Source organism: Pterocles gutturalis, unplaced genomic scaffold (assembly GCF_000699245.1).
Source record: "Pterocles gutturalis isolate BGI_N339 unplaced genomic scaffold, ASM69924v1 scaffold17764, whole genome shotgun sequence".
NCBI lineage: Eukaryota > Metazoa > Chordata > Aves > Pterocliformes > Pteroclidae > Pterocles > Pterocles gutturalis.
Window position 1 is genome coordinate 122,858 of NW_010128619.1, and position 18,425 is coordinate 141,282.

The following is an 18,425-nucleotide window of genomic DNA, read 5'->3' on the forward strand; positions in this document are numbered from 1 at the left end:
AGCAGCTGAGTGGCCTCGCGTCTGCACAGCATTCAAGTACATTGGGAATGTTTAATTTTATGCCTAATCTTTATCATTACCAATTTTCTTGCTAACTAGGAATCACAAGATGCCACTTGCAAAACAGGAATTGATGTAGGAATTTACCACCCAGCTTTTCTCTGAGATTTTAGTTTATTTCAGCATCATGCCAAATCTTTAACTGAGATCCTTATAAAAAAGCATGCTTGAATGTGATCTAGGAAAAAAAAAAGGTGTGCTACTAAAGTGACAATGCTCTGACCTGCTTTTTTGCTAAAACTGTTATTTTGCCTCCTGAAGAAAACTCCACCTCTACACAGGAAACGTAAATTACTGTTTTGTCCCCTGCCATTCATTAAGCATAAACCCAGTAAACACTAAATCCTCAATCTGGAATTGACTAGGTAGGTTCTCAAAGTGAAGGGCTTTGAATTTAAAACCTACCTGTTTCCCTCTCCTTCAGTGTCCTGTCTCTTGCAAGCGATGCTTTAACTGTTTTGCATTCATAGCAAGATTTTTTCTCAAAAAGTCACCTTATAAGCCATTTATGTCTTCAGCAATTTTTTCCAATAAACGTTTCTTTGCAGTATTTGTGAACCAGGTATATTTCTTAATCTTCATAAATGCCATGACTTAATTACTTTTACTCCCTTAATCAGCTGGTAAACCAGGTCTTTATTTTTAAGCTAAAGTGCTCCCTCTGCTGCTCATTTTTTGAGATGCAGTTTTTACAGGTTAACAAAGCTGAAAATATTACGACTCATTCTTTGGAAATCAACCTAAAAAATTCAAACCATATATCCTCCTTCTAAACAGGAAAATGTATGCCCAAAATCTATAAATTAATATGATACATCAAAACACACCGTTGCAAGTGATTATTCTGCTCTCAATTTACAAGGGCAATTGTATTCCTAGCATCCTTAAATTTAGTTGCACACGATTTATAGCTTTAAAAACAAAGCACATAATTACCTGCCTCCACTGCTTACGGCCTCTCCTCCTCTCTGATATGTTACTGAAATAGTTAAAGATAAAAAAGGAAATAAATTTAAAAACAGAAAAGACTCCTTAAATAGCAGTATTAAATTTGCCTTTGTTTTATTTTAGCTAAGACAATAAACGTGCATTGTTTATACATTAATTCTGAGTCTCATTCTCCAAGCTATTCCTTAAAATGCAAGTTTACACAAAATGCTTGTGTTGCTACTCCTAGCTCCAACAAAGTCTGGTATTTCAGTTTTGTTCTGAAAAACACGAACAATCACATGTATTGCTTAAGAAAGCAGGAAGCCATACATCACGTTGAACTTATCCTTAACATAACTCTGCTGACTACAGTGGAGTTACTCTGAGGAAGAATTTAGGTCATACATTTATTTCATGAATGGCTATATATTAAAGCTTTGCTCTACCTTATTATTTTGGTAAGATTAAAGAGGTATTGTGATTCTCTAGCAGACCTTACTTCCAATGTAAACAATGGCTCATTACGGCTGAATCTGCTGCAAAACCACATACTCTTTCTGAATGTTACTGCGCTGTACTCATGGAACAGGCACACTCTAAAAGTCCACAGAAGCTTCACATTTTATAACATTTTACAACTGGATTTATTAATGATACTTGTTTATCTAAAAATTTAAATGTATAAATCTTGGTAAAAAAATGTCTGGCAGAAAGAATACTTCCTAAATCAGAAGGAACAGTTTTGCTAGCATTTCAGAAGCATTACACATTAACAGAGTGGATGTCCACATGCATTTATTTATTGGCACGGATTGCAAATCCTTCACAGGAAGCACCATGGTTGAAAAGTTAGTTTTCAGGATGCAAACACTCAAGAAGAAACAGTGCTATAAATTCTGCAGGTTTGCACTGGGTTTGGTAAAGGGTTAAGTAGATTGCCTCCCCACAAATGGTGATAGATTCTACATTTTCCAACTAGGAATGTGTTGAAAAAAAGCAGCCAAATTCTGCTCTTTAGAAGAACTCCAAACTGGGAGTCTGCAAGAGAGAGATAAATGCTGGCAGTGACTACAGTAACAGGATTAAAATGTAGGATGCATTGCTACAGGTAAATCTTTTACTACAGGTAATGCTAAAGAAGAGGTTCCATTTAAAGTCAATGGAACTAATGTCTGGGATCCTGGGTTGAAAAAGGATTATTCTTCCTTTAAATGTTTTATATAGTTTATGGGTTTTTTTCCAATTTCTTCTTTAAAAATCTCTGTGTTACTTCTTTTGCAGCTCTGACATATCTTATGGAGCCCTGATATTTTCTTTTAATGTTAAGAAACCAAATGAGAAAATATTTTTTAGCTAACCTACCAATCTCTGCAGAATTTCAGTAGTGTGCTACAACTGTGATTGCAACAGAATCCCTCTGTTAAGCCAATTAAAGTGACAGCAAAATAATAATAGTTTGTATTAGTCTCTACTGTGGATCTCAAAGGACTTCAGAAACATTAAGGGCCACTCTGACTCATGCTGAAGAGTAAGCAACTCCACTGAACATAATAGAATTACTTTTGAAACAAAGTACTATTCATTGTGATTAAAAGCACCTGGATAAGAACCTAACCCATGACGATTAGGTCTATGTGGATGAACACAGACAGATATGAGATTGCTTTATACGTGGTCCAACTTGGAAGGATGCAACTCAGCTGCTGCCCAGAGGCCATATCAGCACAGTGCTGATTTCGATCTAATATGGCCTGCTACCATGAGTCTGCAGAGAAGGGGTAGGCGGTTTCTACCCTGCCTGGATATACATGTCCTGCAAGTCTCACAGACCTCGTGAAAATCAGGGATTTAGAACAAAGCAGGAAGAGACAACCTGCCTGTTCACTCAGGCTGCAGCATGTAATGCCTGCAGTACACTGGTGGGGACTGAATGTGTTGAATTGTATCTACTGTAGAGCAAGAGCCGCTGAGCTGCCAGACTGTGGGACTGACTGAAGGTCAGCTCTACAGAATGGAAAGGCTCTCATGGACCTTGGTGGGCTAGGGCTGAGATTAGGTCATATTTTGTACATTTACAAGCAAAAAGGAACAGAAGATGACTTTAAATCCAACCCAAATTTGAAATGCACCTCCGCTGATGCAGAACAGGATGATTATTTTAAAATTTCATAGCATAAATACAGTTGAAGGCAGCAAGCAAGGAAATCTAACTGCTCTAACAATTTGATTATCTGTATCTTCCAAAGCAGACAACTCCTAGGTCACTGGATTAATGCAGATTCAGAGGAAAGAAAAGAAGCAAATGTTTCACCAACTATAATCCCACTGAATCCCTTTCAAGTCAGCATCTGGGCTCTGCTAAGTCATTCCTCCTCCATCAGAAGCACCTTTTGTATCGCTAGATGCAGAAGGCCGCACTACTCCATCGTAATATGCAAGAAGAGAGCCCAGGTTGTACAAACAGATGAGATCATGCTACAAAATGGCATGCTTGCATCAAATGGTATGCTACAAAATGTTACATACAAACAGAAGAAACGGTCAGCTACAAAGCAAATATACACTACTTAGAGAACAAAATAATACCTGTCATTGATGGAATTGTTTAAAAAAACCTTCAGAATAGCTGGGCTGGTTATGTCAGAAAAAGAGAAACAGTACCACAAACACATGCTAAAGTAACAAAGAAGGGGGGAAAAGTGCAAATATATACCTGTTGGTGTGAAGGTAAAAGACGGGACTGAAAAATCAAAACAAAATACAAACTGGTTATTAAGCTGAAGAGAGAAAGGGAAACATACCACATTAGTATAAAACTAGCAGACAGCTGAACATAAAACAAATGTATATAACTAATCCAGTAGTTCAGTCACATTGATATAGAAATAAAATTAAATTTGTGATTCAGAAAGAAGCTTGTCTCTGCAGGTACTATTCTGAAAAAAATAAAAAGCTTGATATTCTGTTGTGCTCCTGAGGGGACTGGACTGTCGTTGAGCCTCTCAAATACCCCTCAGTTTGGTATTTTAAGTCTTTCTGAAAATCCTAGCACCAACAAAATCCCCATACTGTTAATCATTTTAGAATGCAGAATGGCAAATTCCTTTAACAAAGCCTTATCAAGGTCCTATTGAATCTTATCTGCAGTTCACTAAGTAAATGCTCATTACTCTGAACTAATAGGCACACTGAAGTATTCAGTAAGGAAATAATAATCATATAAAGGAACAAAGAGAACTGCTGTTTTACTGTTCCTGAATCAAGAATGGCACCAACTCTCACTGTAATAAAGTCACTAAAGTCTACTGCAGCAATTAATTTTTGTTTTCCTAGACAAGACTGTTTAACAGTTATCTTTCTTTCTTAAATAATTACCAAAAAAAAAAAAAAAAAAGGAAAAATATCTCCCTAGATGTAAGACCTTTATACCTTTCAACACTTGGCTTTAAGAGGGAAAGGTTAACAACGGAACAATGACATTGCTTGACAATCTTCACTCTCACAGACACTATAAATCCTCTTTGGATCAATAGGGTCTCTAATCCAAATACAGAGCACCAGCATCTGCTCTTCCTATTAGCACATGCTCCCCCTCCTGTTGACAAGACAGTATAGTTTTTCTATCACTGATGGGCAGAAAAAAGGCTAACATAGTCCTTCTCAATCTAACGACAGCAAAGAGAAATGTTAAGAGAAACAATAAAATATTCACTTAAAGTAGCCTTGAGACAGAATTTGATCAGCAAACCTGGCACAGAAATAAAAGGTTCTGGCTAGGAGAACAACTGCTCAGTCTAATTTTTACAGTAACTCTGATCTCTGGGGGGAGTCCAGAGTGCCTGTTGTTACAATTTAGGATATGATGTAGTTTCACCCCCTTTTTACCAAGTCAGTTTGTTTCCAGGGATATGACACTAAGCAAAAAAAGAAAAACCTCTGAGAATTTGACCATTTCAGACTTCATTTGGAGCACAGCTCTTTATCTTGCGAATTCCATTGTATTTTCTTTGAACTAGGCCTTTCACACAGTGAAGTTTAATTTAGCTACATTCAAAAATATAGAATCATAGTAATAAGCTTTCATTAAAATAGAAGGTGCATTTAAACCAGAGCTATTCAAAAGAGAATCAAGTGTCTCAAAATTAATTTGCAATCACAAGGACATGAAAAAAATCTTGAACTACTGTCTCATTACTCTTCTGTGAGCTAAGTACTAAACCTAGTTTAGTTTCTTAAGGAATTGAGGAACAGATGAGCAGAGATTCAACTAAATGAAATCTTTATCGCTACCACACGAAAGAACAACTTAAGTCTCAGAGCTTCTATTAATAAACTCTTCTGAGTGTGTAAGAGTGCTAGTACAATATGTATGCGTGGGAGTAGTAAAGTATTTTAACAGATGTCAGGCCCGAAGCTAAATATAAAAAAAAATAAAAATAAATTCAAGACTGAAGAAAGTTTGGGCTTGCAGTGATGACTTGATGCACTGCAGAGTGGCAAACTACTTTGCAATTTATATTTCACTAAAGATAGCTTTTTTTCTTGAAGAATACTTGATAACACAGATGCAGACCCTACTTTTCTGTGTATTTTCATTAAAATCCCCAACAAATTACACAAAAGATATTTTTACAGATATTGAAAAACACAGCTGTTTTAACAAAAGCTGATGTCATTAAAGTAACCATTTTTAAGGACAAATTGTATGCCTTTTGCTTAATCATAGGTACCGCTGAGAGCATAGCAATGTTAGTTTGATAGAACTGTAGAAAGGCAGTATGGCAGCATGCTATTAGTAAAACAAAACAGTGCAGGCCAATGCAGCAGAATGTCAGGTCTGTCTTATCTAAGAAATCCTAGCAGAACAAATCAAAGGTGAAATTAATCCCTGATTTCTGTGGTTACAACTCCACTACAACCACTGTGCCTGAAGTCGACCATGAGTGTTGACACTTGAATGGCACGGAGGACACCTAAACTCTGCAACATTACAGAACTATTTCCATGTTTCCACTCACTCAGTTGCTATTTTTAGCACTGCTTCTTTTTCACAGCAACACACTGCTAGTTTTTAAAAACATTTTATATTTGTGTATCTGTCTTGCCCATACATATAAATTCTAAAGAACATACTAAGACTAAAGAACATAATCTCACAACACCTTTCATACATTAAGATGTGTGCATCTTTTAAGTCTAGGTCTATTTTTCTGATTGCTAAATATCATTCTCCCTCTATTAATTCAAAAGCAGGATCTCCCATTTTCTGATTCATTCCAGAATTTATAGTTCTCAATATATGAGTGCCTATGAGGTATTTATTTGATGTAATGAACTGTAGCTTACTGAATTCAGCTTTAACTTCAGGGCTTAATCAAAAGATTACTGAATCAGGAGAAATGAAGTTTTTAGTCCAGAAGATCTTCCACAGAGAGATTCTAGTTTGATTTGTCACAGAGTATGCTGTAAAGCACTGCTTGCCCATCGACAATCTGATATAAAAGTTATCAATAACATGAAAATGAAGAGTACTTTTAGTCCCGCTGCTGCCAGTCTAACCAAATGCAGATGCAATATGTGATAGTCCCAGAATTCAGTCCCAACGAAGGGTCTTGCAACACCATTTATGAAAGAGTCTTGGAAAGTATTATTGACTGTTGAGTTTTTCCAAACAGTCACTTCACCACATTCCCCGGAACACAAGGAAATTCAAGTACACGCACCAAAAGCGTTACTGTAATGTACACCACTGTTAGTACTCTTAGCAGCAAGCAAAGGACTGAACAGGAGGGACAATGAGCTACCATCCACTAGGCTCCTTTTCAGATAGTACAGTGTCAGGTACAAGGGCATATTGGAAGCTCCCAGCCTTTAATCCATCTTTGTATTTCTCATTTGTAAGAGTAGTCAAGGTGTTTTGCTAAAGGCTTAAGCTTTAAAGCCAGGTTTAACAGGTTACATAAATATTGCTGCTTTCTGCATTGGCTCCTGATCCACACTTCCTGAAAGTATTGAAGTAATTTGATTATTCCTGCATCAAATCTTAGAAGAACAAGAGACTGGTGATAAAGTTAGCCAGTAAACAGGCATTCAGCAGCCAGCAGACTGAAATATATAATACAACACCTTTTCTGATACCAGCGTAAGTACTAGTGAGTCCATTTCGCTTCTTCCTGTGGCGATATAACCAGATGCTGAAGACCATAAGGATAATCCAACAGGCTGCACCAATTCCAGCAATGAAGGCAGGCTGTTTCACTACATCAGAAATCTGCTGGGCTAAACTGACTTGATCCTCTGAAGACACAGGGTTTCCATGAGAATCTGAAAAAAAGGCATGCAAAATACCCAATTAATTTGAATGAGCATCTGTAAAAGGCAGCATGAATAGAACTGACATAATTGTAGTCCAGTTTTTCAAGGAAAAATCCTTAAGACTGCTCTTGAAAATCTCTTTTTAGAGGTCTACATAGAAATGTTTTGTTTTCCAAACAAGACACGTACCTCCAACTTCACTGACATTTGCTTGTTTACGAACCCCACTAAAATCAGGCTGCTAAGCATATAAATAGAAAGTTAGGCTCATAAATTTCAAACTTGGGGACTGCTATTTTTTCAATTTTTATTTTAGCAAAGCATCACCAGCTTTTTTTTTTTTTCACCAGAAATTTTTTCAAAAAGCCAGCAAAGAACACAGTAAGTAAAAGAAAGCTCAGGTATGAAACATGTATAGTCTGTTCTTTGAGTTCTGTGAATGTGTAGAAGTCAGCTACCCAAACATCCACTCTCATAAATGAAAAGCACAGAAGAATTACAAATTCAAAGTACATTCACATGTGGTAGGTATTCAGGGATACATTTTAATTTAGCAGTTTCTGACAGATTACTTAAATCTTGTATTACACCGTCTAATGTACTCTTTGCAGTCTCTCACTTTGTTCTCAATTAAAAAATACTATTTAAAAGGACGTAAAGAAGTAAAAGTACAAAACAACCAATCCTGTCTTGACATGTATGAAAAAGCTAACAGATCACTAAAAAATGAGTTATGAATTGTTAAAAATAGTCAAGCAGTCTCATTATTACTGAACAAGCAGCCCTTTTCAAAAAGTTTATCCTTAAATATCCCACATCAAAATAAAAAATACGTAGTTTTCCACACACTTATAATTATTTTAATAGAGAAAGCACCTGTAAAAGAATCAGTCTTGTCTGCTCTTTCTGTACTGAACTTTTGCAAGAACCTTCTAGGAACAGCAGTAAGAATAGTTAGAATAGAATAGTAAGAATAGAGTTAGTGACCAATGCCTTCTAACTGAAATGAAGCAACTCAAAGAAAAAATACTGCCTTCCTGATTTTTTTAACACTACAGTGAGCGTTTACTGGAAATTTCATTACTGCACAGGGTGGAGGGCAAGAATTTGAAACCTTTACTCAGAGAAGATATTGCTTTACACATTCCACAGCTTAGTCTTTGAAATACACATTTTTACTCTTGTGTAAATCCAACAATCAGTTGTTTTTCACTATGGGCAGTGACATCAGATTCCGAATGAAAGATTAGTGCTTTAAGGGAAAAGGTGCTATTACTAATTCTATTCATATAAACTACATAAGAAATGAAAACCTATTAACTTAAAAACCAATACCTTTTCCCTAAGCAGTGAACAGGGTTTTTTTTTGATGACGACATGTCTCATATTTTTCCAAAATAAGCCTAAATAAAATATAAGAAACTGCAATACAAAGAGGAGATGGAATCACAACAAATCATACAAACAACAAACCTCCTCTGGAAAAGGATACCTTCTTGAATGGGAAATGGTTAAACTAATAAAAGCTTCTTCCAGTGAAGAATTCTAGATTTCAGTTTTTGCGACATTGATGTCAAATACCTATTCTGCAGAGAAATCGCCACCGCCTTTGACTGTTACCTTATTGGAAATTTTATTTCATATTTCAGGTCCCTTTATCTTCTGTTATCGTAAGGGCCACTGTCTAGTCTGAAAGTTCACCAGGCAGACTCATTCTTTTCTTACTAACACACCCTTTGTGTCTGCTGGGTTTATAGATTTCATGCCTATTTGTGCAAGGTTAAGATGGGTTGCCTCAGATTTTATGGAGACAGCCAAGTGAAGTTCCACACAAGTGGCCAGATGGGCTTAAATGTATAAAGTATACTGTGACCAATGAACTAAATATGTCACTCTCTATCTCATCTTTTGTCTCTTAGCTCTTAGATATGAAAACTTGCATCATCAGTCTCTTTTCAAGATGAGTAAGCCAACTATTTCTATATTTTTAAACAACGATACTACTTTGTACATCTTAATGGAATAGAACAAAAGATTTCCAGGTCCTGAATAAATTTAGAAGACTGATAAATATGTTTTCTCTAATCCTTTAAATATATATATTTAAAACAATAAATTCGGGGGGGGGGGGGGGTGGTATAATCACAAACTCAAAAGCCAAAGAAGATTGTTTTTTAAACATGTCAACAATTCAGCCATACAGAAAGACAGTACTTTTATATACACAAACATCTTACGTTGCTCAGTCAATGCATGTGTGAAGATTACAAAATACTCAAGAATCTCTTTGAACATTTATTGTTCTAATTTTTAATTAAGATTCATTTAATGGTATTATTTTGCTAGCCACTGCAAGCATCAGAACAGCATAATAATATATTTGCTTTCAAGAGACGAGGCTTACGGCACATTGAAGAGAAAAATGTGCATGTGTTCATGTACAGTCATATAAACAACACTATAGAAAAGATGGAAGGGCTTTCAAGAGGCCACATTTGACCCATATCCTGTTCCTCTTGTAATTCAAAAATAGAAAGTAAGCTAAACATAAAGCAAAGAGAATGAAATCTAGTGAACCCCTCATTACCAAGAATTTCCAGGAACATTGTCGTGGAAGCTTTTATTTGAGAAGGTCATCTCCCCTCTCCATAACAGTCCTGTGAGATTCTGAATGATCAGTCAGGAAAAAAAGCTCTTGAACTAAAAAAAGTACTTTTTCTTCACCCCAGGAAATTTCTGGAAGCTTTGAGTGAGATATAAACGGTTCATAATCAACATTCCTGTTCCTGCTTGCAGTCCTCAGGGAGACGTGCCAAAATAATAAGTGAACATAAACATTTTACGGCAAAGTGCATCTTACTGCCAGAGCAGCAGCCGCAGCATTTAATATACTTGAAAATGCCTCAGAGTTGTTGGAGCAGGCTGATTCCACAACTCCCTGAAACCAGCATATTATCACAGTGACTCATCCCTTCTTCTTCTACCCCGAGATAAGAGCCTTCTTTTTAATCACAGATAATGTTGCTATGGGTATTGCTTACAAGCTATCCAATCCGACTGTCTTGAAGCTCCAAGTTTCCAACTTCAATGACAACTAGTTAGAATTTACATTGAGAAAAAGTGTGACCTCTAATTCTCTACTGTTAAATATTAATATAAATAATAATGTAAAAACTGACATTTAAGTTGTTAAATGTTAAATAAAATATTAATATACAATTAAGATTGGAATGCCAAAGATTCAGAAAAGAGAGGAAATTCCAGGTTCACAGGTGTGCAAGCAACCTTGACTTTGCCCTGTATGTGTACAACCTACGGAACAGTACTTTTCCACAAGCCTGTTTCATTTAGTACACAAAATGTACAAACAGTAAATAGGAAGATCTAAGTTTTGTTGACATTGCTAATTCTGGCAATTCAAAACTTAAAAAACCCCTGGACTCTGCAACATAATGTTTTGAGTTTTTCCTCAAATATATGTGCACGATGCAATATGGAAATTATTTGGTAAAATATTACCAGGTTAAGAATATGCTGTTTTGTTTCCTTTCTAGTTATATATCTTTCCAAAACTGGAAAAATATCAGTTTTGCACTTCAATCGTCTAATAAAAAGTTTGAGGAGACAGCACTGAGCTGATTTGGAAGGGTTTGCTGTGAGGGGAAAAAAAAAAAGATTACTCTCTTCAAGTTGTCTGCAGGCACAAGACAAAAATATCAACAAAACAACCTTATACAAAACCTTATAACTATCACACTAGAAGTACTTGAAGGGCTGACACAACAATATCCCCAAAGGCATGCTAGTTAGTTGACAAATCACATTTCCTAAATGAAGCAATTAGAATAATAAAGATTCAATGAGACTTTCTTGTGTTTTGTACACTTGAGACATTCACTGGTTGAATAATGCACTCAACATCAATAATAATTGTGCAGATACTTCTTAATAAGTAACTGCATACCATATATTCATACAAATTATGTGCTTAAGAGTAATATTAAGTGCAGTTGTGGGGCTTCTCAGAGCCGGTACCCTGAACAAAATATGTTGCAATATGTTCCAATTTCACTACTTATTTGCCAACATGCAAAGGTAATACTGCCAAACTATCATAGGTAGTATCCCACCACTGTATAAGAGTTAGGCTAGAGGTCAGCAAAAAAACATTTGCTGTTATAATTCTCACCTTTTTGTACTGAGCATTTTTGTAACCAATGTCCTGAAGCTACACACTATGACAAGAAAAAAAGTTCTATCAAAATTCTATGATTTTTTCCTCCACAGTATTATAAGGACAATATAGTTAGCTGTGGTGAGCTCTCATGAAATACGGATTTTTTTCTTTACCACCAAAACTCTTGAAGTCTTTTGTAAAATATTAACTTTTCTTTTAAAAAGAGCAAATGGTTTCCAGCCCTTGGAATTCCACAGAAAGCTTTAAAAGCTCATTCAAAAGCCAAGAGGAAGATTCACAAGCCCCAAGGGGAGTGTTTTAGAGAAGATACATGATTTTTCAGTTGATCTCATGATTTTAAACACTGAAAGGTGATTTTTGAATAACAAACAAGTATATTGTTGGCTTGTCCCTAGTGACATGGGAAGTGTGGGGCACTGCAGCTCAGTGAGCTGCTTCATGTCAGCTGAGACATGCAAAATGAAAGAGCTTTGAGCTTACAATTTGTACCTGTCTTTGTAACAGGTTAAGTGGGTGCACGAGATCAGTTATCACAGCTCTGCTGATGCACGGGACTGCGACCGCACACCTCAGCTCTCTGAGAATCCAATGCCTCCTGCCCTCCCCTCTTGCTCTGGAAGGCGGCCTCCAACAGGTGAAGCTTTCTCCTGTCACACACCTGGCTGAAACTCAGCCCTGGCATTTGTCACAGTCACAAACCCAGTAGTACCCTGCAGCGCATAGCGACCTCAAATATGAGGTTGCTATGCAAGACAGTGGGCCACAATGGGGAAAAAACCCTCTTCTTTGGATGCTCCAGAGCCAGCCACAACCTAGTCTGTTGTAAGAAAAACATATTATAAGGAGACAGATGTTTGACTTTAATGAAATGTTCTTAAAAAAAAAAGGAGGTGAATATCTAAATCACAAAGTATATCCTGTTTTATCCTGTTTCCACACATGGAATACTCAATTAGTTAAAAAAAAAAAAAAGTAAAGATTGTACTAGTTCAGATATCAGGAAAAGGTTTCCTGAAGGAATAGTTGGGATCAGTGATAGAAATGCAGAAACTTGAAGTTGTCAGTGGCAAACACGCAGTTTCTATAGCACGTAGGCACAGAGTCAGGACTCTTTCTAAAAGTAGCATCCTTAGTCCTCCTTCCTCCCCCTCCCTGGCCTCCCCTGCCTCTCTCTGTAACCATGTAATTTATTGCTGGTGAAAAGTGCCAACTGATGACATCAACAAATTAATTTTCTTTCTTCAGAAGAGCTACCAGAAAACACCAGTATCTGCTCCACCCCCACACTGGGAGCACATCCAAGAACTAAGAATGTGATCCCTTGCGGGGGCTGCAGGAGAACTTGTATCACAGTGTAGAGTTAGGTAAAGTGCAGTCATTCTTCTGCCTTTATGATTTTAGGTTGATCTGTGCTACTGAAGGGTGTTCCTCTTAAGTTTTAAGTCCTAATTTTCAGCAGCCTCCTGTAGCTGCTGAAAGGACTGTAGAACTGCCTAGATATTTCTTTGTGCTGCTTCTAGTGGCATGGATCTCCACAAGACTCCTGTCTCCAGGTCTTCGCCATGTAACAACCGAATTAAGGGATTTTTACTACAGTATATGTAGATTTGGCCATGCCACTTAATTAGAAGCAAGCAGTACAGACTATGAAAGCAAACCCCAGCCACAAGGAAATACGAGGATTCTACCAGACTTGCACATTTGAACACCCTCTGAGGTGTGTGATTGCTTTATGCTTTCTAACATAGTGTCAGTAAAGGCCAGGACCACAGAAGCAGGCAAAAATTTTACCCTGACAGAGTATCTTTGGTTTCTTTTTCCACTTACCAAAACCCCAAAGTGATTTAAATTGCGCTATAAAAATCACTTTCATTTAGCATTTGCTTATCGTCAGAGAAAAGGAAAAAAAAGTCCTCATGAAGTCTTTAGCTTTGAAGTTACCCCACTATTTTACACTCATAAGCCTCACTAATTTAAAGTTTTCAAAATCTAAGCCATATAGAACAAACTTGACTTTAACTGGAAAGGTGGTTGTAGGAAAGATAAATAACTATGGGGTTTTGCATGTATTAATGGAATATCATATAAACTGTGTGTAATTTTATTGTAAAATCTCTGTTAATGTAATTGGGTACCATACGCCTATACAAGTTCAATAAGTTAAAGATGACCTTCATTTTAATAGCCAAGAAAATGTCCATGTAATTGTCTAGAGAATGTATTAGTCATTTGGTCTTGTTTTCACATGCAGTAATTATAGATTTTTAAATACAAAAGGTGAAATAACAAGAAAGATCCACTAATGGTACAGAGACAGACGGGACATAAAGTTCAAAGCAACATGCTGACTTTGCTTTCACAATTATATACTGTAACAATAAGGAATTTTGATACAGGTGTACTGGTAAAGCAGCATAAGACTATATCTAAAGCTACTTTTAAATAATCTTCAGCTAACAAACAGCATAGATGCATTTCTCCCAGATACATCCAGGAGCAATGCCCCTGATCTGCACTTATGAGAGAGAGATGTTTGGTTTTAAATACAGTTAGGAGGTCAAGATTACTGTAAATCACCTGTGTATCTCTTTTTCCTGTACTCAGGTTATACACTAGCTTTCACACATAGTTGATATTTATTATGCCTAATTTTAGCTTGCTCTTGTTTTTTTTTTGCTGCAATAAAGATAAAATCTGAATAAGACAAATTACATCCCTAAACTAAAGTGAGCCAACACTTAGTGATTCATACTCCCCTACATGTTTTATTACACCAGTCTTAAGTGCGAAAATTCACTTTGAAAAATCAATAACCAAATAGCACTGCTGAATTGGGAGATAAAAAAACCTGTGTTGCTAAAATCCTACCTTTAGAATGCAGTTCTAAGGCAAGTTTAAAACCAGAAATGCCAAATCCTGCTATTCTAGAGATCAGGTAACACTATATATTTCACTTGTCTTGAAAGTATTTCTGGCGCCATAAAAGACAAATGCAAACAAACAAAAGCCATTGAAACCAATAGGCAGGATTACCAGCAGGCTTACCTAATTGGATAAACTGGGGATCGCTTTTCACTCCAGGTCCTGCCCCAGTACTTGCTGCCACTTCCACGCTATATCGAATACCAGGAACTAGGGAGGGGATGACTACAGAAAAGGTAGAACCATCTACCGTCTTGTTTATATGGTATCGACTTTCATTGCCAAGACACCAAACCTGCAAGGAAGTAAGTGTATGGTATGTATAAGTGTTCAGAATTCAACACCAGAGAATAAGCAGAAGGAAAGATGACACTTTTCTTTCTGCTGGATAAAGAAAATGAGCATTTGTCACTACTCCAACATCTGCAGTCATGGATTGCTGTCCCAGGCACTGTATGAATACTGAAAAGATACTTCTTGTTCCAAAGAACAGCTCCAACCGCTAAAATTATTTGAGGGATTTATCATAATTCACTCACAGTTCAACCAGTGACATTAGTGCTAATAAAACTAAAAGCATTAGTAACAGGGAACAAATAAGGGAAGCCCTGTAGCCAAGAATTGTTCACATAAACAACAAAGTAAGAGCATTCAGTTAAATGAATTTGCAATTCTCTTGTTCAGGAATAATTCCTCAAGCAAAGCTTTCTTCACTCATGTGCAAAGGCAACTCTTTCATCACATTTCGTCACAAAAGAACCAATGTCATGCTGGAATCCAATCATTTTTTTTTGTTTTAAATGGCAGCAAAAGGCAAGGATTGAGTAATATGCCATCTTCTGTTGAGAGACAACAACATGATATCAGATCTGATTTTTTGTTTGAGATCAGGACACAGGTCTAACAACTTCACACCAGTGAGAAACAATATGATGAGATATTTTTATCTCTTTAGGCCTGCACCACTGATGTGGCAAATGCTTTTAAGAGTATGGTTGAACTCCCAACTGCTATTAAAGATAAAGTAGCAGCTAATCCAGATCTGCTAAAAAATTGATGAACGTGTGTTGATTTCCTTTTTATTCCCTTTCCACAAATGTATTGATCTACAATGAATATTTATCCAGAAAGTTCAAATAGTTAACTTTATCTGTAAAGAAGCAAACTTTCCTGAGAAAGCAGCATTTCTGAACGTGTGCTAATTCTATGCAAGAGGGAAGATTTTGCTTTTGACATGTGGAGCTCCTAAAAGATTTAGTACCCAGATAGCTGCCCTTAATCTCTCATGCAATTCTGCTGCTGTGGGGATTGCCAGGTGAGTGAGTCAGTTTCATGTCTAGAACAACTGCTAGGGCCCTTTCTGTAGAGCCCTTACTGCTTGGACACTGGAAATTCTATTTCACCTTCAGGGCATTGTAACACCTTTTTTCCTTCTCTGGATGCCAAGGATTGAAACAATGCTAGTGGGACACCGTGAGGATCTGAAATGTATTTTCAGTTCCTTTGAAATAGAATCCCAATGCAGCATACACATAGCTGCTGCTGCAGAGCAAGTCAGGGCACACAATGAGAATCTCCTTTTTATATTCTGGTACTAAGTAGAAACTGTTTCAGTCAGTAGTAGTAGCATAATTATTAGTAATATATAAAATGCTCTTATGTAAATAAGAACTCAATAAAGTGAGGAACTAAAGATTTAAATCTACATTTTGATTTACTTCCTTCTCACAGAAATTGTTACTACTACCTTGTACAATGGTGTACGTGCAAACAATAAAAATAATTTATTATGTACTTGTAACTGTGCACTACTAATTCATAAAAATGTTTTGTTCTTAGGCACTCAAATACATGGAGAAATTCACAAAACAAGAATGTTAGGTTTAACATCAGATTGTTCAGTATTTGCCGTAATATATTTGATTGCATACCTAAAAAGGCAAGTGAAAACAAACTTTTAGAATGTTACGAAGGAAGGAGGAATTCACATTATAATAGACACATAACTGAAGAAAGAATTAGTATAACAACGGAATTTCTAACTTCATGCTAGTGAAGGAGGGAACGACTTCTGCTGTGATTTGAATTTCTGGCTTTTTCTGTGTGCTACTGACACTTCTTCATTTAAGATGGTATCCTCCTTGCTATTTCTTTTATCCTTTAATTAAAGTACGTACACTCTTGCCTTAGATCCAAGTTACCGAGAAAATAAAATAATTCCCCCACATACGCATACCTTTTTTTTCTGGGAGAAAACATAGGAGATAGAAGAACAAAGAGGAAAGAAGAAAAGAGAAAATTTTACAGGACTTACATTTGGTTTTTTCTTGTTACTAGTTCTTAATCTTAAATTACTGGTTCTGCATTTATTTAGATTTTAGACAAAAATATTAATCACATATAGCAACTTAAATAGCAATTACATATATATTCACTGTGTTTTCTGTCCATGGTGAAAAGCAGAAAGAAAAATAATGGCATCCACACAATAAATGTAGATGTGAAACATGCCAGTGTGCCATCTACTGCTACATAACCACTACAAGACTCTTGCTCCTACACCTGATAGCCTATTACCTCTGAATGCTAGGAGGTATGTTAGGTACTATATCCACTCGGAAATGTGAATTTCCTGACTTTCATTGTTTTGTCCTTACAACCTTAACATCCCTCTGATGCAGTTTTTTGATGGAAATAATTTCATGTCTTCTGCTCAAGGTCTGTCTTTAAATAAAATAACTTTGCAAGTATTTTTTTCCAATTACATCATATATCTGAATCTAAGCCATAAACTGATTTTTTTACCAGTTGACCAAGTTCTGAAAGGCATTTTATTATTCTAAATTGACCATGAAGCTTAGCAATCTCTTCACCTTCCCTTTTCTGCTAAGGAAAAAAAAAAAAACCAAACAACAAAACCCAGGAGAATGAGTTTTGATGGCTAGGAATATGTGTCTATAGCACAGTATTTTAACCTGCAAAAATAGTCAAGACATTCTTATTTCAAAAAATGTTCTCGATAATGCACATCTGTAGGAGACTGAAACAAAAGATACTGCCTCTCTGTGGCTATAAATCCTACTTGATATCCACAACTAGACATTTAAAATTTCTGTAGCTTGCTTAGGAAAAATCAGCTTCATTTACTTTGCCATGTAAATTATTGCAAAACAATTTGAACTGAAAATAAGTACAGTGTATGTTGTTAAATGAACATCAAATAATAAATATTTTATAATGTACTTACAATTTGTTAAAAATTAAATAGCATAATGAGAGCTATGCTTGTGTGAAAGAAACGCAAAAATTCTCTACACTAAATACATTCAGTATTATACAAGCACATTCTTTACTTGAAAGTTTTCCATTTGTTTTAACTACCCAGTTATGCATAATTTACTCAGATCTTAAACTGTTAATTATTATCCCTGAGCTTTTCAAATCATTAAGCCTGTTTATATTTATTACCTTGGCCAACGTCTTCGAGTCACAAGACAGTTCTCAAACAGGTATGGTTCCCTCTCTACTTGTGTGTGCATTTCTCAATTTATAATGAAGGCAATACGGCAGTTGTTTTAATTAGGAGTGTTGACCCTTTGCTTTGATTTATGGAGGCTGCTTTAATTGCTTTCTACCATCTTGAGAAAATTACTAAATATGGAGTTTGAGTCAAAGAAGGGATTTCCTAGCTCATTTGCTTTGACTAACCAGTAGATGGAGCCAAGCATCCACAAACAACCTCATCTGTCACTACCTGGCCAATACTCTCTCCCTCTGCCAGGAGATCAAGGTGTGCCAGCAGTACCTTATATTCCTGAACCATCCCGTTCTGGTTGTCCTCGGGGGGCGGCTGCCAGGTGACCACAATTGCCGTCCCATTCCCATCGTTCTTAGTTACTGAAACACTCTGAGGTGGAGCACTGGGAGCTGTTTGTTTGGAGAGAAAGATTGAATGGTTAATTTCACCAGACACAGCAGCAAGCTTTTTTTAAGAGGAAGC

The 18,425-nt window shown here is 36.4% G+C and overlaps 1 protein-coding gene across 1 annotated transcript in view; it reads right to left on the minus strand.

Moving 5' to 3' along the window:
• The window catches only part of ROBO1 (roundabout, axon guidance receptor, homolog 1 (Drosophila)), a gene marked incomplete at its 5' end in the record, with an annotated part of 88,088 nt that overhangs the window by 30,208 nt on the left and 39,455 nt on the right, over window positions 1-18,425 (minus strand). Inside the window, 5 exons of the mRNA XM_010079699.1 lie at window positions 997-1,039; window positions 3,704-3,730; window positions 7,117-7,314; window positions 14,549-14,720; window positions 18,231-18,352. Of these exons, the coding sequence (XP_010078001.1) occupies window positions 997-1,039; window positions 3,704-3,730; window positions 7,117-7,314; window positions 14,549-14,720; window positions 18,231-18,352 (562 nt within the window). The remainder of the gene's footprint in view (window positions 1-996; window positions 1,040-3,703; window positions 3,731-7,116; window positions 7,315-14,548; window positions 14,721-18,230; window positions 18,353-18,425) is intronic.